The sequence below is a fragment of the Cavia porcellus genome, unplaced genomic scaffold (genome assembly GCF_034190915.1).
Source record: "Cavia porcellus strain 051 isolate PalLab524CR breed Dunkin Hartley unplaced genomic scaffold, mCavPor4.1 scaffold_14, whole genome shotgun sequence".
Taxonomy (NCBI): domain Eukaryota; kingdom Metazoa; phylum Chordata; class Mammalia; order Rodentia; family Caviidae; genus Cavia; species Cavia porcellus.
In genome coordinates this window covers 66,780,150-66,802,966 of record NW_026947497.1, presented here as the reverse complement: position 1 = coordinate 66,802,966, position 22,817 = coordinate 66,780,150, and the positions used below count along the sequence as shown (strand labels likewise).

Below are 22,817 nucleotides of genomic sequence, written 5' to 3'. Positions count from 1 at the left end.
GGATAGTGCAGAAAGGGGTGAGATGCAGCAAACGTGCTAACGCCTTCAAGAAGGTCACAGCTGAGCATTAGGTCAGAGCCCTACTAAGTTCTCCGCATTGAGCCCTTCGTGTTGCCAAGTTCTGTTCACCTAGAAGTTACTAAGCGATAGACTTCAAACTCTGCTCTGCTGCCTTTTAAAAAGTGCTTTAAAAGGAATGGAAATAATCTAGTCTCTTAGGGTCCAAATGCAGTGGAAAACAATACTATGTTAAATCTTTTCAAGCAAGGTATTGAATTGAGGAGACCATGCACAGAGCACATGGGAATGTACCTGTCTAGCATCGGCCTGTAGGAGCGCAGATTCACTCTCAGGTACACAGGCACTGATTAGCACTGTAAGCACTCATCTGCCTGTGCCGACCGGTTACTCTGAAAAACATACTCTTGCTCTCTGACCTACTAGAGCTCACGCTTCTCTCAAGGTCAGACCATGACTCATCTTTCAGTGTTGAGCAGAGGGGAGAGGCTCTTCAAACACTAACTAGGGATGAGGAGGAGATGCCATGCATTTAATGTCCATCAGGTAAATTTGCTGAGATCCACAGGTTGGAAAGAAAATGAGGCCACAACAAAAAACACTGGCAAGAAATGACCACACCCATTTTCCACTGAAACAAGCCTTACCTGGGACGGGGTTATCCTTCCTCGTTTGATTTCCGACAAGTTTTCGCTTAGCTTTCCCACTTTGTTGCTGGAGCTGCATTTGTAGCATGTCCATCTCGTCTGGCCCTCAATTTCTACAGTACATTCTTTGCTTTGTAGACAGAATGAATGATACAAATGGCCACAGCTGTGAAATGAAAGAAACCGATTCATGCCCTTCATGATCATCAAAACCACAAGCTGTGCTAAGAGTGTGCACACACACAGCTAGAGGTTCTAACAAGCTGCGCTGTCCTGCTGGCTGAACAGGGCAAGGAACAGGACAGGAATGTACTGCTGCTGTCCTCTCTTTTGAAAAATCCTGACTCATACATCTGCATCCTTACACTGGGAGAGGAACAGAATCACCGTCCTCTAACTACAAACCACCTGGGAGATAAGCTGAACTTCTGTTCATCCCTTAAGCTATGAAATTTTGGCAGTAGTTTTAGGTAGTGTGAAATAAAAGGTAACTGGAAAAAAATCCTAATTATGTAAGTAGCTTGGTAATAACAAAAGTGGTCTGCCTCATCTAACTCAAGGTAAGAATTACAACTTAATGAAACACTGAGAAAAAGGTCATCGCTCATGCAAATTTTTCTAATACTATGAAGAAAGTCCCTACTGTTTACACCAAATCACTGAGCCTCAGGCTGGGGGTTTAGCTCAGCGGGCTGGGGGTTTAGCTCAGCGGCATAAGCGCCTGCCTTGAAAGCAGGCAGTCGTGAGTTCGATCCCCGGTACCGATAAAAAGGAAAAAGACAAAAAAAAAAAAAAAAAAAAAAAAAATCACTGAGTCTCCCAGAGGCTGAACCCTGAGTGTGATGTTCAGTCACTTTACTGGCTCCTCCTCCTCTCTCCAACCTGAAATGCTGGAGTAGCACACAAGTCAGTCCTTCCCTCTACTGTAATCTTTACATTCTTTTTTCCCTCCACGCTTTTTCATTCTGCATACAGCCTGTCTTCTATAGCCTTCTTTCCTACTTCCCTGCTCGTGTAGTCATAAAGCCACCTAAATGCTTATGACTACCAAATTCCTACCCTCAGCCCTGACCTCTGTTCCAAGCCCTGTCTTTTTGGCTATCTACCAGACACTGTACAGTTAACGTGACCAAAACCACGTTTCTTATTTCCACCCCACTCCACCTGCACTGCACCCTTGCATCCAACCTTCTATGTCTCAATAAATGACAACTCCACTCTTCAGCGTCTCAGCCCAGAGCTCTGGAGTCACCCTTGACTGTCCGCTTTCTTTCACACACCTCCTCTGCAACCAAACCCTATGAGCGCCACCTTCAGAATAGGTCCAGAGTCTTCCTGTTGACTCTTCTGTTATTGCTCACATGGTCTCCTGCAGTAGCCTGACTGGCTACTCTCCTTCCCCTGAGCCCATCCACCGTCCATTTGCAGCACAGAAGGCAGACTGACCTTACACTGTGAGATCAGTCACTCTTAGCCTTCTAAGCCACCCAGCGGCTTCTGTCTCTGAGCAGAAACCTAACTTCCTGCAGTGCTGCTCCTCTGAAGTTTTCTCTTGCTGTCCCCACCCTTCCTGCATGCTCAGGCCCACAGCTCTCTTGCTCGCTGCCCCTCAAGCATGCCGGGAATGCTGCTGCCACACTGTCTCCACACTCGCTGTTCCTCTGCCTGGGCTGCTGTCCCCTGAAACTGCAGGACACTTCCTTAGGTCTCTGACTGTTTCTCAGGTGTCCTCAAGCCATGAATTAGGCATCTCTAACTACTCTTCATAAATTCGTGGTTCCATTCTCTTTCCTCTGCACCATGTTTTATTTTTATGAGTTTAACTACAATTACATTTTTGTTAATTTATAATTGTATCAATTGTTCACAAATAACAGTGGGGTTTTCCTGCCATATACAATATCTGTACCCCAAATTCTCTGTATGTCCCCCAACATGTTTGATTTTCTCCATTATTGCTATTGCTATTGCTGCCTGGCACTTATTTATTTCTCCACTGTCTGGCCCTGCTCCTAGACTATCACCCCACGAGGGCACTTTCTGCATGTCATCCATACCGCCTCCCACCCCCTCGGATAGCACTGGGCGTACAGCAGGTGCTGGATAAACAGCTGCGGCCAAAAGGTCCTCTGTGAGGAGAGCTGCTTCCCCTGAACCTCCAGGTCTGCCAATCTTCCTGCGCAGCTAACATCCGCGTAGTGCTTCCTTATGCCAGGTACTGGTCAAAGTGCCTTACAGAAGCTGCTTATTTGATCTCCATACGACCCTAACATGGAGGTACTATTACCATTTCAATTTACAGATGAGGAAACTACCACATGGAAAGATTAATTAACTAAAGTCTCCTAGCTAGCACAGCTGAGATCGGAATTCAAGAAGTCTGGCTCCAAACTCCCCTTCCCACCGAAAGCAGTCTAGCTCCAGAGCCCCCATGATGTCACCTCTACCCATGCATCACACAAACTGTCCTTGCTCCTGCGAACAGCCCTGTCACCTCCCTTTCTGTACCGTGGCTTAAATACCATGGAAATGCTGATAATTGCTAAATTTACATTTCCAGCCCCAAGAGGTCTGCAGATTTCTGACTGCTCATCAGACAACCGGCTTGGATGTCTACCAGCCCCCTCTAACCTGGCATCTGTAAGGCAAACTTAATGATCGCCCTGGTTCCTCACAGTTTCTCCTCACCTTGGGCAAGGGACCACACTCACCCAGCTGCTCAGCCAAAGACTGTGTGTGTGTCCCCCCTGCCCCCCATCCCTGCCTCCACACCCAATGCACCAGCAAGTAAGCCCTACCCTTAAAATACATTCTGGACCAAATGCCTCTCAGTACCTGTCCCTCATACCTCTCTCATTCTGCCCAAATGTCACCTCCTCAGAGATGTCCTCCCTCACCAGGACTTCTTAAACGAGAATTCTTATCTGGAACACCTCATCCTTCTAGCCGCCTGCTCTAGGTTTCATTTTTCTTCATAGCTCTTAGTATTCTGGACTGACTATCTGAGTCCTCCCCATATAGAATAAGGACCGTGGGGGAAGGCATCTGCCTGTCTAGTTCACTGCTTAAATCTGTGACCGGGGCTGTACATCCAGCTGTATTGCCACTTGGCAACCTCACACGTGTACACACACACCCTGCGGTAACATTTCCTTTCCTCTCTTACCTGAAGACAATGATTTCATCAGCCATTTCTTGGTGTCTCTTGTACTGCTGCAAACATATAGAGCAGTAATCCTGTTTGGGATTCAGCCCTCTAGTGACAGAAGCTCTTAGGTTACATAATGACCAATGGAGATCCTGGTTTAGAAGGCTGGTGGTTGTTTCCAGCAGGGTCTAGGAAAAACCACAACAATAACCACACAAATGGTTACTAAAAACAAGGCAGAGATGGAGAAGAGGACTTATTTTTTCAACTGCCAACAACTGGAATTAATACACTGCAAAGCTGATAAACAGAAAGCTTCACAAGCTTGAACAGTTAATATAAATGTTCAGAGTAATATATATACTAAGATTTTAAAGTCTTGTCACTACTTCCTACTAAGAAACATGTACCATTCTATATCTTAACTCAGTACTGATGATTTTCAAATGAGCAGATAAGCTCAAATCTATTTATTACATTTATACAATAACTTCTGTCTGGAAGGCTCGGACTGTTGTAACAAAAAATGTGTGGAACTCTGGCTTTTTATTGAAACTGCATTCATGGCAGTGTTCTGAGTAACCTTTCACTGGGAAGGGCCATGGTCATTACTCAGTTTCCATGTCCCTTGGGCAGAGATTACAGTTTCTTGATGAGCACGTACAAGTGACCCGAAGCCACTCACGACCCTCACATCTGTCATGAGGTCACCTAAAGACATTTTCACAGCTGCTGTACGAGCGTGTTGGACGGTATTGTCTGTATGTGCACTACTTCTCAACACGCACACATGGCTGCGATACGCAGTCAGGTTCTTTACTGTGCACCGCAAAGAAGATGCAGTTTGCTTCTGCCCGTCCTCCTTGCTACAAAGCTTAGTTCTTTTGCCTGTGTGCAAGAATTTGTTTTAATCATCTACTGCTAATTCTTTCCAGTCAATGCCATCTTCTCCTTTCCTTCTAAAGATTCATAGTTGGCAAAACTTTTCTACCTTGCATTCAGCTTTATGTTGGCCAGTCCGGCATCTGGTGCCTGCAGGGCCGCAAACTTCGCTGGACTGTGCTTAGCAAGACTAACTCTTACAACTTCCAAGGAAAGTTCTCCCTCTCTCTCTCTCTTTTTTCCTTTTTGGTTTATTTTTCTTCTCTAAGAGTCTTAAAATAGCAGTCATTGTACCAAACATGCCTAAATGATACCTTTCCTAAGGAAAAAATCTTCATACCAAACCAGCACCAATAAGCTCCACAAGAACAGAGAGCTACAAGTTACAAGTAATTTTAAATCAAGGGAAGACTAACAACCATTTTTGGTTAGTGACAATGAAATATTTCAGAATATCTAAAAGAATGCTCAGCTTTATTTTACAGTTTTGTATATTCATAGTGACCCTTCCTTTTGATAGGTAATAGTTTATAATCAATTATGCTTTCTAGAAAGTTTCTCATATTGTCATTTTGGGAAGAAGATGCTGGCCTCACTCCCAATGAGCAAAAAATAATACAGTGAATCTGGGATCTCTAATGGATGCAGTTCTATATTTTGGTATCAGCATGTGAATTAAGGTCAAGAGAAATTTTAAGACAGGGAAAACACACATACATCATAACCTCCCTAACTTCCAGTAGAGAGGGGTGTTTTTAATTGAAAAACAGAAGCAAAAGGGAGGGAGCAAGCAAAGCAATGCAAAGAATATGTTGTTTTTTTTCTGTCTTAAGACAGATTCGGATGTAACAAATAGTTTACTCACCTGTTCATAGTTAAAGGTATCTAACATTCCCAGAATAAGGCCCTGGATTTCTCCAAGTTTTCCTTTTCCATAAACTGGATCCTAATTTTAAAAAATCATAATTTTGTTAATGACTCTTGGTACTATAAAGTTACTTTAAGATATAAAATACTAAAAAATACTTGAGTATTATTTTATAGTCAAAAGATGCTTATTCTTCCATGAACTTTCACTGAAAATGCACATGAATCTCTCTGAACACCTCAAATAGTTTGGAAAAGTAAAATTTAGGTTATCTAAATTTCCTCAACATTCTTTACAAGTCTAATCCAACTTCATCCTACTTTTGCTTCTGTAAGATACTTCCTCTGCTTTACATTAAATATCAATTCTTCTTAGAGTTCTTTCTTATCAACTACACTACACCAACCTACTAAGAAATACCAGAATCTGTCCAACAAGCTTCTTTTATGTTTAATACACACCCTTAACTAAGATGGAAACTTAGTTTTGGAGACAAGCAAGACCTAAAACCACACCTTACAGTTTTTAAAAGTTTGTTCAATAAAGGCCCTCCTGATACAGCACAGACACCTAGAACCCCAGGCTTTTCTCCTCTGCTCTTCTACCTGAGGTGCCAACTAACTTGCTTACTATGTTTGAGTTGGAAAACCAAGTGTATTAAAAACAAACAACAACAACAAAAGCCTACACAAAAACGAAACAGACACCCCCCACAAACCAAAATCTAACTTTCCGGAGATAAACACTGTTGGCATGTTGATGTGTACTCTTCTGGTCTTATTTCTGAAGGCAAGAAAAGGATGTATTTCTTAGTGTACAAAATTTGGGTGTTTTATATAATATCTTTTTTAGCTTAATGGTGTATCATAAGTACTTTCCCATATCATCAAGTATTTCTTAGTGGCTGTAGGGTATGAATCATGTGAAGATACCACGATGCCTTAATCATTTCCTGCTGTTAAGCATTTATATTTCCCTTTCACTCAAACCCCACATATTGTCAAATGTTAGTGGCTGTGCATCTTTGTCTGAATCTCTTAGATTTTTTTTTTCTTTCGCGATTTCTAGAAAGGGAATTAGAGACTCAAAGAACATTTTATGGCTATAAATATATATTGCCAAAGTGCTCTTTCCAAAGTTTATTATGCAGTTTTTATCTCCATCAGCATATCTGTGTGCTCATTTTGCTGTACCTTTGGCTAGACTGATAATTATAATTTTAGAAACTGCTAATAAATGAGCATGTTAAGTCTATTCCTTTACTTTTATATGAAGTTATGTGTGATATAAATGAATTTTCCATGCCAGAGAGGAATCCAATTATATAGTAATGCTTAAAGTAGCTATTAAATAGGTAGTATATGCCAAGTACAGTGCTAAACATTTTATATAAACGGCTCTCTGTATCTTTGTGTTTTGCAACTATGAATTCAACTCACCCATACTGAAACTATTAGGAAAAAGTACAACCTATGCCAGACATGTATGGGCTTTCTAACTTGTAATTATTCCCTAAATAACAGAATATCACAACTATTCCCACAGCATTTTACATTGTACTAGGTATTAAAAGTCATCTAGCAGTAACTAAAGTACACAGGAAGATACATAGAGGGAAGCAAAATTTCTATGCCATATTATATAAGGGACTTGAGCATCCACAGATTTTGGTATTTTCAAGAGGTCTGAAGCCAATCCCCATAGATTGGCTGAGTGATAACAGGGTTACTATGTCACTACATTTCTCCAATCTTTTTGGTAGTATTGGGGCTTGAACTCAGGACCACCACACTGAGCTATGTGCCCTGCCCTTTTTATTTTGTGAAAGGTTTTCACTAAGTAACTAAGATGCTTAGGCTGGGCTCAAATTGGCGACCCCTCTACCTCAGCCTCCCCAGAGTGCTGGGATTTTAGGTGTGTAGCACTAAGCCCTAGTCCTTCATCAACTTTAATGAATGAAAATATTGAGGCGTAGAGGGGCTAAGTAAACTCTAAATCACAGAACTGTTAAACAGATAAAATGGGATTTAAACCTAGGTACTTCAGAAACCACATTTGTAAGGGTTTCCCATGTGTATACTGGTCTTCCAAGCACAGACATACAAGCCACTAAATTTTTTTGGAAAATATGGGTAATCAAATAAACTATTATTGGAAAATTCTTGGAAAATATGGATACTGTTTCTGGCTACTTTGTAGGGAATAAGGTTGGTAAAATTTTGGTATTTAAGAATAACTATGAGTTCAGAAACACAAAAGGTTATGGAAGCAGGAAAAACCTGCAGAATCATCTCAGGATCGGCTGATTTAGCTCCTGTGGGCTCCTGATGGCTCAGGAAGCCTGGGCGGTGCAGTTTCTAAGGCAGCCTCCTTTTCACTCTGCCGAGCTTGCCTGGAGGGGTGCAAAGCTGTCTGCCACAGGTTCCTGTGGTCCTTAAGCTACTGAAGTTAGGCTGGAGAAATGAAAGGCACACAATAACTCTGTCCTGTGCACTAATTAACAAACTTAGGAGTAAGGCTTCAACAAGTCATGTAAGCTTAATAGAAAAATTATGCTTCACAGATAGATTACATCTCTAAGCTAAAAACAGAGGAGTGGTGTGAGACTATAGTACTTACAAAAGACAAAATTGTGAACATCTCAGACAAGTCTTTTCTAGAAAAACAATTCAGGATATACACCTGTCACATAATTTCTTCTTTTGTCTTTCTTGCATAAGAACAGAACCACGTTAATGCTTTTCCATCTTTAACTATCCTCTGGTCAAGCTCCCAGTCAGTACACTTATTTTTTAAAGTATTAATGGACAGTGTACTATCTTACTATCAAGAGATCTATTATAGGGACTGGGATTTAGCTCAGCGGCATAAGTACATGCCTTACAAGCAGGTGGTCATGAGTTCGATCCCCAGTACTGATAAAAATGAAAAAGACAAAAAAAAAAAAAAAGAAATTTATTATAACAGTTACTATGATATCTGCATCCACGATTAAGTACCTATAGCTCTGGCATGTGTTTATGACAAGAACGCTTTGGAGAATAAAGATGTCTCCAAAGGTTCAACTCTAGGAAGAAACAATCCTTATAGGATGTATATACATCTCAACACATTTTACTTTAATATACATAATTTAAAAGCAAAACTATGAAAACGACCTCACGCTGGGACAGCATATAAATTATAGAATGTGGAGCGAGCACAGGCTTCTAGCACAGCAGGTATGCCATCTACTAACTCTTCAAATCATTTTCCACAGACGTCAGCTAGGTTCTTTAGCAATGAGTAACTGCTGAGTTTTCTCTTTAACTTGTTTGTAAACTATGGAAAAAGGGCACATCTGGTAACCTACAAAAAATTTTCCAAACGCACATTAGAAAAAGGTGATTACTGTTTTTTTCCTACTGTTTTCTGGTACTTACTGCATCATGTAGGTATGTGATTAGTTTTAAAATGAAAATCTTTACAAATGGCTATTACTTTGAGATATGAATAATGTCATATATATATATATATATATGGATATAGATATACACATACATATATTTATTTGCTTTCATTCCCTCAGTAAGAAACATAAAGGGCTTCTTAGATACTAAGAACTACTTTTACAATAGAATGAAGACAATGTACATAACAAAAATATGGGCCCTTAAAAATTCTCCTTATAAACTAATATTCATTGGAGAAACTGTATAACTGACACCCCAGATATCAGTTTGCACAAATATGCAGACATGAAGAAAATCTCTGAGACTTTACCATATGAACTCCTCTTTTAGAAAATTAACTTTAAAATTTATCTAAGTACCTAAATAACTATCACTCTCTAATTCCTCCCTAAGAAACCTGATATAGGTGATGAAAAAAATCCTGAGTCATGTTAGGTACAGAGGACCTCAAACTAGAATTTGGAAGAGCTGGGTTAATGTTCCAGCTATTCCAGGTTAGTAACTGAATAAACTAAGGCAAGTCATTTAATCTTCCTAAGTGGCAATTTCCTCACTAGAAATATGAAGATTCTGTTACTTAGTGTGTAATAGATTTTTAAAGATATGAACATAAAGTGCTTTATAAACTTCTGAGAACTACTCAAAAACATTAGAGGTTGAGCCAACTAATATTTACCAAGCATATACTATATTCTAGGCACCATGTTTAGGGCTGGAGACAAAGTAGTAAACAACATATGTAGTCTCTGGTTTTAAGAAACACATAGTGTAGGAAATGAGCCATATAAAGGTAGGAATGAAGGGTTCAGTTTGAAGAACGGGGCTGGGCTGAGGGTGAGGCGGCAGGGAAGAAAACTTATTTCTCAAAATACTCTAGGAAATACTCCAGTGAAAAGGATTTAAAGTGGGTTAAACACTGAGAATGCTGCCAGGCATGGTGGTGCACATCAGTAATTCCAGCACTCAGGAGGCTGAGACAGGAGGATTGCTACAAGTTTGAGGCCAGCCGGGGCTATATAATAAGTTTAAGAACAACCTGAACTAAATAACGAGACCCTGTCTCAAAATAAACAAACAAAAATGGGAATGCTTAAGAAAATGATGAAGAATTCTACCAAGTATCTAAGGAAGGAAGTACACCAATACTCTACAACCTATCCCAGAAGTAGAAGCAGAAGGAATGTCTTCTAACTCATCCCATGAGGCCAGTAGCATCCAAACACCAACACCCGCAAAGACATTACAAGAGGGAAAATCTTCAATTTACACATATGTAAACTGAAAAAACTGTCAACAAAAAGCCACCCAATTAATTCTGTTCAATGGTATATAAAAAGTTGGATTTACCCTTGATGTACAAGGTTGATTCAGCATTCAAATGTCAACTAATGTAACACACATTGATAGGCCAAAGAAGAAATGTTATGACATCAGTAGATGCAGAAAAGGTGCTTGAAAATCTAATACCCATTCATGATTAAACAAACTAACTTTCCTTGAACTAAAAATAAATGGAAATTTCCTCAACTTCCCCCTAATATCAAGTACAAGACAAGGATGTCCCCTTATCACACCTCCTCAGTACTGTACGTGAAATCCTAGTCAGTGTAATAAGACAAGAAAAGGAAATTTCCTGTCTCTGTGGTCTGGATGTGGCTTATCCCTCAGGAGTTTGTGTGCTGGAAATCTAGCCCACAGTGTGGCAGTGTGGGGATGTGTTAGGACCTTTAAGAGGTGGGGCCTCCTAGAAGGCATTTAGGTTATGGGGCCCCAACCTTGGAAATAGGAAATTTTTGGATATCTTGAATTGTTTCCACGAAAGGGTTGCTATGAAACAGTAAGATGGGCCACTCCCTGCCCTTCGTGGGCCTGTGATGGGACAGCTTCCTCTTGCACTCATGCCCTTGCCACTGTGATTCAACCACCATAGAACGTAATGCACACACACAAACAAAAGCATACAACTGGGAAGCCTAAGGAAGATGGCTCAGCTGTATGCATCAATATCCTGGTTTCCTGATTATACTACAGTTTCTCAAAGAGTCACCATGGGGGAACAAAGTGAATGATGGTGCTGATTTTTTTCTTACAACTGTATATTAATATTCAAATATCTTAATAAAATTTTCAACTGAGAAAAGATGAATTACTGAGGCACAAAGATGAAAGAATACTAAAGCCAGATTGCTACATACAAAAAAGGCAGTATAATTTATTATTCCAATTATTATATTCTGGAAAAGGTAAAACTGTAAAAAGAGTTTAAAAAATGGTTGCCAAGTGATCAGAGCAGGGAGGACAGTGAGTTGGTGCACAGGGGATTTTTATCAGTGAAACTATTTGGTGTGATACTGTAATGATGGATGAATGACATTATGCATCTGTCTAAACACATACAACTCTACTATTAAAGGGTGAATCCTGATGCAAATTATGGGCTTTAGCTAACAATAATGCACAACACTGGTTCGTGAATTGTAACATGTTTCACACTGACATGAGATGCTAATTGGAGGGGAAACAGGGAAGGAATGAATAATGCTAAGTCTCTGGACTTGCTGTGCAATTCTGTAAATCTAGCACTGTAAGTCTGCAGGAAAGGTCTGGTTGTACCTGCTGACTGATGCACCTCAGTATAGGGGGTCAGGGCAGTGGGTTTTCTCTTGAGGAAAGCTAGTGTGTGCTGTTCCTCTGAGATCACTCGGTGCCTCAAGAACAAGACCCCTCTCCCCCTTGGGCCTCCAGGAGAGGAGTGTGACAGCTACAGGAAAGGGGGGAGGAGCCCTGGGATCTGTCAGCAGACATTCCCAAGCCATCAGGTTTTGCCCTGTGCTTTACTGCCATCCTCTATTTAACAAGGTGTTCCTGCATCTAAAACTTCTGTTTCTCTTGTCAGTAGATTAACAGTTACGTGAATAGCTAGGGTAACAATCTGGGAGAGCTGGTTCTCAGTTCTCATGAGCTGGGATGAGAGGAAAAGCAGGTTCCTTCTCATTATCAGGGTCTTGATAAGTAGTTCAGGCTACTTTGAACTCACTCACTGTGTAGCCCAGGCTGGCCTTGAGCCTCACGGTGATTCTCCTCCTTCAGTCTCCTGAGCGCTGGGATTCTAAGTGTGCACCATCAAACCCAGCTCTTTAACTTTGTAAAAATGATCACATTGATCACTAGCAGGCATGTTCTGTTTCCTGCTTCTCACGAATCACTCAGCTTTACTGTATGATAGCCACTACTTTTATTTTTGAAAACCACTATTTAGTGTATTTCGTTTAGTTTTGGGCTGTCTCAAGCAGGAGGGTAAGTCCAGTCTCTTTTATTCCATTGTGGCTAGAGGGGGAATGATTCCATTCTTGGTTTTTATTCATTCAAGAAAGATTTACTGAGGGCTTATACACCGGGCACTTCTGGGCTTGGTGAGCGACACGTGGAATGAGGCAAGCATAGTCGTCTCTCTCAAGGGCTGTATGTTCTAATACGAAATAAAAATAGGTGAAGTGAGCAGACTTAACTATTTCCTAGAACTCCATCATGGCCTTCTGTCCTTCCTCCTTCTTGCACTTCCTCACAAAGTGGATATAGTTCAAGAATTTAACTACCATGTTGATGCTGATGACCCCAGGTAGAGATCCCCCTTCCTGCTTTTCACAATTCCAGTCTAGAGTCTCCGCTTTCCGTCAGCCACATGAACCTGAGGCTGGGAGACCACGTAAGCTCTCTGAGTGCCCCCGGCATTGCTGTGTGCCCCCACAACAACTGAAGTCCAGTGGATTCTTCCATCCAAGTCATTTCAAAATCTGTCATCTCTTCTGCATTCTTTGTAACCCAACTAACACACTCTGAGTACCAATTACCTCCTGTCACCATGTATATGGCCTTCAGTCCTGATTCCTTCCCATTTCCTCTGTATCGCACTCTGATCTTTCTAAAAAGAAACCTAATTGCATCATTTCTTTGCTCAAAAATCTTGATGACAACTTATTGATTTTTAGAATAAAATCAAAAGTCTTTACCACGGTTTACAAAGCAATTAAGGACATAGTCCATGCCTATCTCTGAAATTCCAGTTCAGTGAGCCCCGTTATTCCTGTCTTACGTTCTGAGCATATGCAAACAGCTGCAGCTCCCCAAATGTTCCATGTTTTTACCTCGACGCCTTTTTATATAAAGAGCTTTTTGTGCTTAGAATAATTTTATCTCCTTTCTTTTCCTGATTCCTTTATGCTCTTTAAGATTCAACTCAGATATTTTTTCCCCCAGGAAATCTTTTCAAATTCTCTGGTCTGTTTCAGATACTTAATTTTTCTAGTATTCCTTTGGCTATATATATTCAAAAATCCAACTCAATCTAAGTTATTCAAAAAAGATAATTATTGTAAAGGTACTAGCATGTTTCAAGGTCTCTAGCAAGCAAATGCAGGTAAGCCTTAAAAATTGGAAGAAGGAACTCAAATGCTGTCAGGATTTTCTCCACATGCTGTCTCCTCTGCTGGCTCCTGAGTCCTGAATCCTCTTTGTACACCTTCTCCAAGCACTTCTTGTGTTGGTGTTCTCTTTTTCATCAATTGATCTCTCTTTCCCTCCCTCTCCTGCCCCTCTTCCCCTGAGTGGAAACTAACCTCAGGGTCTCATGTGTGCTAGGTAACCATCCTACCACTCAGCTGTATCCCATGTCTGTCTGCCTGTCTGTCTGTCTTTCCCTCCCTCCTTCCTTCTCTCTCTCTTAATTTTATTTTGAGACAAGGTCTTGCTAAATTGCACAGACTAACCTCAAGCTTGGCTGGGATTGTAAGTGTATACTGCCACACCTGGCTTTCCTGGCTCTCGTGAGGTAAGAACTATCTTTTTCATCTACATACGAGTAGGTAATGGATAGATATGGATGATTAACTCTTTGAAAAGTACAGACTGAATCAAGTGAAAAAAGCTTAAATAATGTAATAATAGCAGAGAACATGAATTAGGAAATGGGAAACTGGTGGTTTTCCAGATTCTGCAGTAATGATAGACTGGGCTTTTAATTTCTCTACCTTTCAGGTTCCTCCTTTGTCAGCAGAAACCTGTAAGGTACCCTCCTACCTCATGAAATCACTGTGAAAATACCTTGAAAAATATAGAAGTCTCTGTAAGGCAAATAGCATAGTCTCTGGATTAGTGGGGAGTTAATAGCCCCTGAAACTAGAAACTGATAAAACAGTTAATAACAAATGCTATTATAACTCAAGGAAAAAGATTTTCAGTTATCAAAATGCTTTAGACAAATCACATCTTTTTCCAAGGGAAAAATACTAGTGTATTATAATGTGTGATTAAAGCACACCACAAAGCAAAACGTATACAATGAGACACAACTGCCTTGGTTTCTTTCCTCTCATTGCTCAGACAAAACACCTGACACCTAAAATGAAAAGTTTATTTAGCTCACGGTTTGTGCCGGTTTCAGTCCATAATCAGCTGGCTCCAAGGAAGGATGGCAGAGCACAGTGGCGATACTTCAGGACAGCAAAAGCAGCAAGAGCAAAAAGAGGGGAGCACGAGAGGACTCTCTCTGTCCCCGAGAGTGTACCAAGGTGGGTGTAGCACAAACACCCGTAACCTCAGCATTACACAATGAATCAATCACAAACTCTAGATCCGCCCACCTCCCAAAAGCCTACCCTCCATGACCACATGAGGCTTTGATGGGACCCCCAGGCACAAACCCTACAACATACTGCAGCTTTGACTTATTTTTGTTTTTTGAGGCATGGTCTAAGTAGCCCACCTTGTCCTTTAACTCACAGTGATTCTCCTGTCTCGGCCTCCTAAGTGTGCCATCACACCTGGCTAACTTTCTGCTTTCAGAGTTTCAATTCTTCTAATTTACCTAGTAAAGTATTCCTGAGCTATGGAGATAATGCTTTATATCCGATTAAAATGTTACAACTAATGCATTTTAAAAGGACTATGAGAAGCAGCCTATATGGAGGAATTGTTCCACACATGCTAGTTGCCCAAATGTGTGTGTAAGCACACCTACTGACAGTGTGGTGACAGACACCACCAGGTGCAGAGCTTGTACCATGAAAGGCCCAGGAGTGTCTCACCATGGGGATGTAGCACTTAGGGAATCCTAAAGGAGATCTGGTAGGGACATTTGCCTGCATAAAAATCATCTGAAAGTTATAACAATCGAGGGCATCATAATAAATACTGTTTTTTTTATGTCTCCATAATGCATACAGCGAGGAAAAACAAAATGGATTCTATGTATAACTTCTGCTGTTTCCTCAAGAACACACTCAGGTTTTTCTAAAAATATATCTTAGTGTATTTTTAGTGTTCTCTTTTTGATGAAATTGGGGTGGCTCAGGCCTTTTTGCTGAAGAACATAGCAGAGATGATATTTCCTATAAAAACTTGGGACAAAAACCCACCAGGAATTTAGAGCTAAAAATGAATCTTGAACATAAAAACAGTTTTAGAATGAGAAAACCTGATTAACAACCAATAACTACAAAATGCCTATATTAATTTTTAGGTTTATTTTTTGATCTTAAAAGTGTTATCTGCTGGAATAAATGATAATTTTCTAGCAAAAGACAATACTAGGAAGCTCACGTATCTGAATACTATACATTGTAAATGGACGTTACAAGCTTGTGTCAGGCAAATTCATGCCAAACAAAAGATTCAAGGATTAAGGTATAAATTAGATACTTAGCAAAATGTCCCAAGGTAGCTGCATTTTGTCTGAGATCCATTTAATCATCAACCCAATTACTAGTAAAATATTAGCTGAAATCAACACGTAGCCCCCTTACTCCTTTAGCTCACCTGTAAGATTCTTTGCAAGATTGATGGAAGGGCAATAAAGGCCGCCATGCTGTTGAGAACTTGCATAGTCAAAGATTTTAGAGCTGTTGCAACAAAATGTTAACATTAACATTAGTTTAAAATACAGGTTTTCAGTTTTTCCTTTAAGTGGAGAAAACAGTGGACTTAGTTACCTTCTTAGACACTAAGGTAATCAAAGCCAGTTTGATATTTTAAAATTAACTGTTGATAAGCTGCAAAAACAGTATTTTTCAGGATAAATTACACATGTGATAAAATAACAAAAAGAATTAAACCTGAAGGATGAGATTGACACTATAATATAGTTTCATTAAAGAAAATAATGTGCTATTGGGAAAAATCCAAGAATGACAGGTCTGATGTCACGCAGTTCCGGGGAACTTACCTTCGGAGTGCAGGAGAGGTGCTGCTGCCCCGGACAGCTTCTGAGGGGCCATCATGGCCTCCAGTAATGGAAACCAGAGTGCCTGTGATGTCGGACACAACCAAAGAGAAACCAAAATTCTCTGTTACTGTTTGATCAGCATGGAGTTTTACAGCTTGAAATGGATTTCTGATGTATATCTCTTGGTAAAACTTCTACGAGAAGAAAGGAGGGACTATTCGATAGAGAAAAGACAATAAAAAGTAAAGACACAATTATAATTCCAGCTACTTAGGGGAAGGAGGCAGGAGATTACAAGTTCAAGGTCAGCCTGGGCAACAGTGAGACCCTGTCTCACGGTAAGGTAAAGAGGATTAAAGGTGTGGGTCAGTAGTACAGAACCTGCCTAGCATGCACAAAAGCACTGAAGTTTATCCTTAATACTGGGAGTGGGAGTGGGGATTGAGAACACAGCTAAAAGAGACATCTTAACTGTAAAGCCTTAGGAAACAGAAGACTTGGGACTATAATGCTGTGTGTCTTTAGAGAAAGGAGGTTCAAAAAAGTCAGGAAAACTTTCTGCTAGTTTCTTACCTACTCTGGTATAAATATATATTGACAAAGTCTAAATAACCTCATATACTGATAAAAGGACTAAATAACCCCACAGCTATCCCTCTATTTTTTCCTTAGCAATATTAAACAAGATAAATAAATGAAAGTGATCTGAAGATTTTTCCTATATCAAGAATTATTTTGTATTTCCAAAGTCACCACAGATCAGGAAGTGAAAGAGAATTTCAATTAACATTATTAACTTCACCAACAGATCTACCTTTTGTTTTGAGACACAGTCTTGCTGTGTAGTCTGGGCTTGCTATGTAGTTCAGAACTTACTATTAGCCTGGCCTCGAACTCATGGTGATTCTCCTGCCTCAGACTCCAGAGTACTGGGAGTATACACATGTACCACCATGCCCAGAGTGAGATCTACCATTTATATTATGTTAGGTGCTACATTAAATGTCTTACATATATTTTTTCATTTCAATCTTGTGATAACCTTATAGAGTAGATATTATTGCACTTGCGGTGAGAAACTGAAGTTTAGAGAAATTCAGGAATTTGCCAAAGATCACACTGCAGTAAATCAGTTGTCTCACTAAATTCAGTGTTCTTCCTAAGTGCTCTGAAAAAATCTTTGCTGTAAAAATGGAGCCAAAACACTTAAACGGTGTAAATCATCTTGGGATGCTGCAACACTCAGGAGACATGAAAAAATGTCAGCAAAGACAGGGCAGGGCCAGAGCGGTCATTTTCAGATGGGGGTACATACTGTGCCCACCACCCCCTTGCGTGTAGCAATGAGGATACGGAAGTGGCTTAAGGCCAAGCCAGGCTAAGGGTCCCCAGGGCTGACTACTGGGTGTCTCACGCTGCAGAACTCTGCCAGGTTGCCCCACCTGAGGTGAGGGCCAAGATTTTATGCTGCTAACTTTTCATTGCATTGTTTTAGGTTCTTAAAATACTTGCTTTAACTGAGTTATGTCCTCACCAATTCCTTATTTTAATGAAATTTCCATTTATTTTCACCAGTACTCACGAACTCATAATCCTGCACATTAGTCTTAGTTTCACCTAACTGACTTTTTAGTTGCCTACTTCAACTTGTTTTTACAACCGCATCATTTATTTCGGTGTATTTTATGGTCTGCTGTGAGTTAGTTATGTGGTACACCTAATTTTTATCGTTTGGTTTTTAAGTTTGGATAGAAATCTGACTTTTAAATTTTGTTCAATTCAGACAGTTCAACATCACCTCTAAATTGCAGGGTTTATTCTTTTTCTAAGGGGCAGAGAGAAAAGTAGGGTGTAATGGTAAAAGCTCTAGGGTGTGTTTAGACCCTAAGTAGGGGAGTTTCTCTTTCACTAAATTTCCACATTAACCCTCAATATATGGTAGAGCCCTTTAAGTATTTTAAATTCTCCTATTTAATGTTGATTCTTAACATTTTACCTGGGAAGACTCTAAAAGCCCACAGATTAAGACAACCTTCCTTACTAGCAATCCTGCCTCCTCAGAGAACAGCACCCCTGAACCTGACTTACTTTCTCCTAATACACAGCAAACAACTTTCTTTTCAAGGAATTCCATCCATAAAAAAGCCTTCGTCCTTGTTACGTGTAATCCCCAGTAGCAACACAAACAGCTTTGCAAAGGGAGGGAAGGTGGTCAGAGATTCTGCAGGGGAAAGGACTGACTACGCAACTGCCTGGGATCTAGCTTTAAGGGAACACTCCTAAACAGCAAATCATCTGATGGAACTTTTGGTAGGAGATATTAAAGGTAATTCATTATCAAGCTTTAGGACATTTCAAATTTTCTGGTTACTGTAGGATCTGTGGCAATAGCTCCTTCTTACCTTTTTCAATACAAGAACAAAAGAAAGCAAAGAGAAACAAAGCAAACAATCACTACTGTATCTGAAACTTAACGTTTGGTATTATGAAAAAACCAGTCTAGCATTTTCACAAAACCAGTTTTGACATAAAAATGAATGTTCAAATACTTCTGTTGGTTTAATGAAACTTGCTCAGCAATAAAGCAGAAACCAGCTGTAGTGGGAGGAGGGAAGGGAAAGATTTGTGTGTGTGTGTGTGTGTGTGTGTGTGTGTAAGGCAAGGAGAGACAGACTTGTAAGTAGACTTTTTATATTCGCAGTCAGGAAGCGATATAACGATAATCTTGAGGAGGGAGAATTCCAAAGGACAGAAAGAGGCTCAACATCTAGCATCATTATTAAAACAAATTCCAACTCAGCACATTTGGATTTTTACAAAAAAAAAAAAAAAAATCAAAGTGGCAAAAACCCATCTTTGCTTGAGTTCAATTATAGTTAAATCAATTCTACAGGTCTGGAGGTGATGGATTTTGTTTAACTTTATTGCTAGTATCTATGAACTGAGATATATTTCACTTTTTGTAACCCTAAAATGTTATATAAAATGTATTAATAATTTTCCTTAAAATTTCCAAGTGAAGGTGTTAAAAATGTATTATAGAGGAGATGAATGGATTAAAAGTTTTGCAAAGTTTAGCATTACACATGTATAAATACAACTTTAGGAATTCTAACCTTTTGTGCTTCTCTGTCAAAACAACCACATCCAAACACAACCAGCCAACAAAAACTCAGGAGGAAAAAAAAACTTAGTAAAAGGACTTGGGTATTAAGCTTATTATTTGTTTTGTTTTGTTTGATACTGGGAACTGAACTCAGAACCTTGTGCTTGTCAGGCAGGTGCTGTACTACTGAGCTAAATCCCTAGCCCTATAATCCAATTTTTAAAGGACTAAACAAGTATGGGAACTATGGATACAGAAAAGAATATAAATGTTATAACCCTGAGTTGGGAATTTAGCTCAGCGGCTAAGAGCTTGCTTGGTAAATGTGAGGTCCTGAGTTCAATGCCCAGTACCAAAAAAAAAAAAAAAGCTATAACCTCAATGAGCTAAAATGTAAAACTAAGTGACACAGAGAGGCTGGGGAGCAAGGGAGAGTGATGTGAATTTCCTTACTGATATGGCATTGTGCATACCATTAGAACCAAAATGTGTAAATATATAAACATTATTGTAATCTATTACAATTATTCAGACTTTTAAGTGATAGATTTATTAAAAAATAATATGGTAAAGAATTATTTATTTGAAATTTAGAAACTACTTTTATATAAGTTTTTTAGAAGGGACTGAATACTGTATTTTTAAAAGCAAGTACTATTTTCTAAAAGGATATCAACCTAGGAAGACAAAAATATCTAAAGTGATGTTCACCAAATGATGATGGTTAATTTTGGGTGATGGAATGAATATATTGTAATATTTTTTAAAAATCCTTCTGTGTAAATTCTCTGTACTGTATGATTTTAAAAAATGAATATGTATCATTTCATAGAAAAGTTTAACAAGTTTTTTAATAAAGAAAAGTCACATTTAGATACAAATGTGTTTGTTATGCACAATTTTTATATATATATATATATATATATATTTTTTTTTTTTTTTTTTTTTTTTTTTTTCATTTTCATTTTTATCGGTACCAGGGATCGAACTCACGACTGTCTGCTTTCAAGGCAGGCACTTATGTCGCTGAGCTAAATCCCCAGCCCCCACAATTTATATTTTAAAGAATTTTCAAACTTTGTGACCTTGAAAAATCCTTGACAAAAATGAGACATTTACCCATTTCATAACAGAAAGCTGAGATTTATCATTTTCATTGTAATATATACAGCTAAGTACTGACGATATATTAACTTTGCTCCTCTTCCAGAGATCCAGGTGATAGAAAGATGCCAGGTGGTATGATGTCAGAGGCCTGGGCCCAGAGGGGAGTGATGCCATGTTGTGACACAAGGTCACTTCTTAAAGCTACCGCAGAACTTAACTGTCAATCACTTCTCACTGTGGTTTCTGCTTTGCTGCTGTCACGCCCACCTGCGCCAGATACTTTGTATTCCTCTTTCAGTTTTATTTTCTTTCTTGGTGCATCTGGGATCTGTCACAACAGTGGTTCCAACCTTGCCAGCACACTGGAGTCATGCAGGGAGCTTTCAAACATACTGATGACTGAGTCCCAGCCCCAGAGACATTTGTTTAATGGATCTGGGTGCATTCTGAACAATGAGAGTTTTCGGAGTTCCCCAGGTGACTCTAATGTGTAGCCAAGGCTGGGAACCACTGTATCATGGTCTGCTGTAACCTTTTCTCAGCTCTCTGTCTCCCTAGTGGGCTCTGCTCGAGTTCTTCATGCTGACTTTCATCCACAGGGACGAGAAAGATGATAAATGACCACGTAGCCTAGCAGCTATATGGAATACACAAAGTATCAGTGCAGAGACACCAGGGACATCTAGTATTCACATACGTTACATTTTGTAGCATAGTTGATTGAATCTAAGAACACAAAGCCTTTTGTGAGAAGAAAGAGGCCAGATACTCCTCCTCATAATAGCATCAGGAGTCTTACACTCCTGGGAACACTGAAAAGTGATTAAAATCCAGCTGAATTAAACTCTGGTGGCTGAGAGGGCATTGGAAAATGGAATGAATTCCTAGTTTGAGAAGAGAACGGGCTTTTAAATGCTTAAGTAGTCACTCGCATACCTCTCGCTGCTGCTGGTTCAAATTATGAGAATTTCTCTGGCAAAGAGCAATCGTCTCTACCATGGTATCTTCAACATCCTTCAGTGAGGTGTCCTCTTTGGTATCTAGATTCACAAAGAGTACAAACATCATTAAGGATCTGTTACTGATAATCTCAAGAGTTTTTGGTGAAAAATTAAACTTTTTTCCTTAGTTTTTGACTTTATAATCATTCAGAAGATTTGATACAGAGGTTTAACAGATCTATGTAAATGTTTGGCCTTAAACATATACATAAAGCATACCACATTTAGCATCTGAATATGCCTTAGCCATGGGAATCATATATAGATTGGTTAGCAGAGATTGTCCACTGTCTTGCTCTGTCATCTCTATCTGTACTTCTTAAATGTAGTGATTTCCTCCAAGATATTCTTAGTCACTTTTCAGTTTTCCCTGATTGCAATCACTCTTGCAGTCCTAACCGTTGTGTTTTTGTTAAAAACTTTCAAATATATTTCAACCTTTATTTTGTTCACAATCTCCAGGTTGAATTTTCAAATGACCCTAAGACACAATGTCCAAGTGGGTATCCTGCAGGTGCTTTGAACTTTATGTGCCCAAAACCCAGTTTTACTCATTTAAAATCAGCTCCTCCCCTATATTCCAAGCTAAGGTAACAGAATCATCTTTAAGTCAAGCAGTTTATAATCTTCATCACCCTTGACGTGTCCTTCTCTTTAATTCCACCTACACAGGTGCTAATTTGTTGATTCTCCTTCCATGCACACGTGCTCACTACTTTCACTCCAGTGAGTTCTGTGTGCACACCTGTGCTCCTGCGACAGTCTGTTCACCGACTTCCAGACCTTGCTAGGGCTTCCTAAGGACAAATCCAAACCGAACACTTCCTTCCACAAAAACAATCAAAGATATCCAACTTTTAAACATGGAGTATGAGTGACCCTCTGGCCCTAAGAAACAGTAAGGATTTGGGTGCATTTTCTTGCCCTCTGGGCTCTGAACTGCCATATCACTTGCTACTCTCTGAGGTTCCTACCCAGGCACAATCCTCCTCAGCCTAGACGACCTTTACCCTGCTCTGTCTAATAAACTCCTCTTCCTCCTTTAGACTTAAAGGTCACACCACCTACAAAACTCTCTGACCCACTGGTTGCTACCAATAGTCTAATTTTCGCACTCTTTTGCCATTCTCACTGCAGAAAAATGTTCCCCTTGACTTGCTTTATTCATGTGTAAATGTAGATGTCTCCTTCATAAGACTGTAGTTTTTCAAGAAATGGGGGGCTGTGTTTTAGACATCTACATGTAGCCCAAAGGAACTAAGCACAATGTCTCAGAACTAGCAAATGCTTCAAAATTCTTAAGAATAGTGTGGAAATTGAACAGAAAGCAGATGGCTATTACTAGACTGGTTAGGAAACTATTAATGGG

General features: G+C 39.6%; 1 protein-coding gene across 3 annotated transcripts in view; it reads right to left on the bottom strand.

Moving 5' to 3' along the window:
* Vps8 (VPS8 subunit of CORVET complex) overlaps positions 1 to 22,817 on the bottom strand; it is a 193,082-nt gene that overhangs the window by 35,988 nt on the left and 134,277 nt on the right. For all 3 annotated transcript variants that reach the window (XM_063261176.1, XM_063261177.1, XM_063261174.1), the window contains exons 39-44: positions 21,384 to 21,487; positions 16,235 to 16,316; positions 15,829 to 15,911; positions 5,561 to 5,641; positions 3,832 to 4,001; positions 666 to 831 (exon numbers count right to left, since the gene is read on the bottom strand). In XM_063261176.1, the coding sequence (XP_063117246.1) occupies positions 666 to 831; positions 3,832 to 4,001; positions 5,561 to 5,641; positions 15,829 to 15,911; positions 16,235 to 16,316; positions 21,384 to 21,487 (686 nt within the window). The remainder of the gene's footprint in view (positions 1 to 665; positions 832 to 3,831; positions 4,002 to 5,560; positions 5,642 to 15,828; positions 15,912 to 16,234; positions 16,317 to 21,383; positions 21,488 to 22,817) is intronic.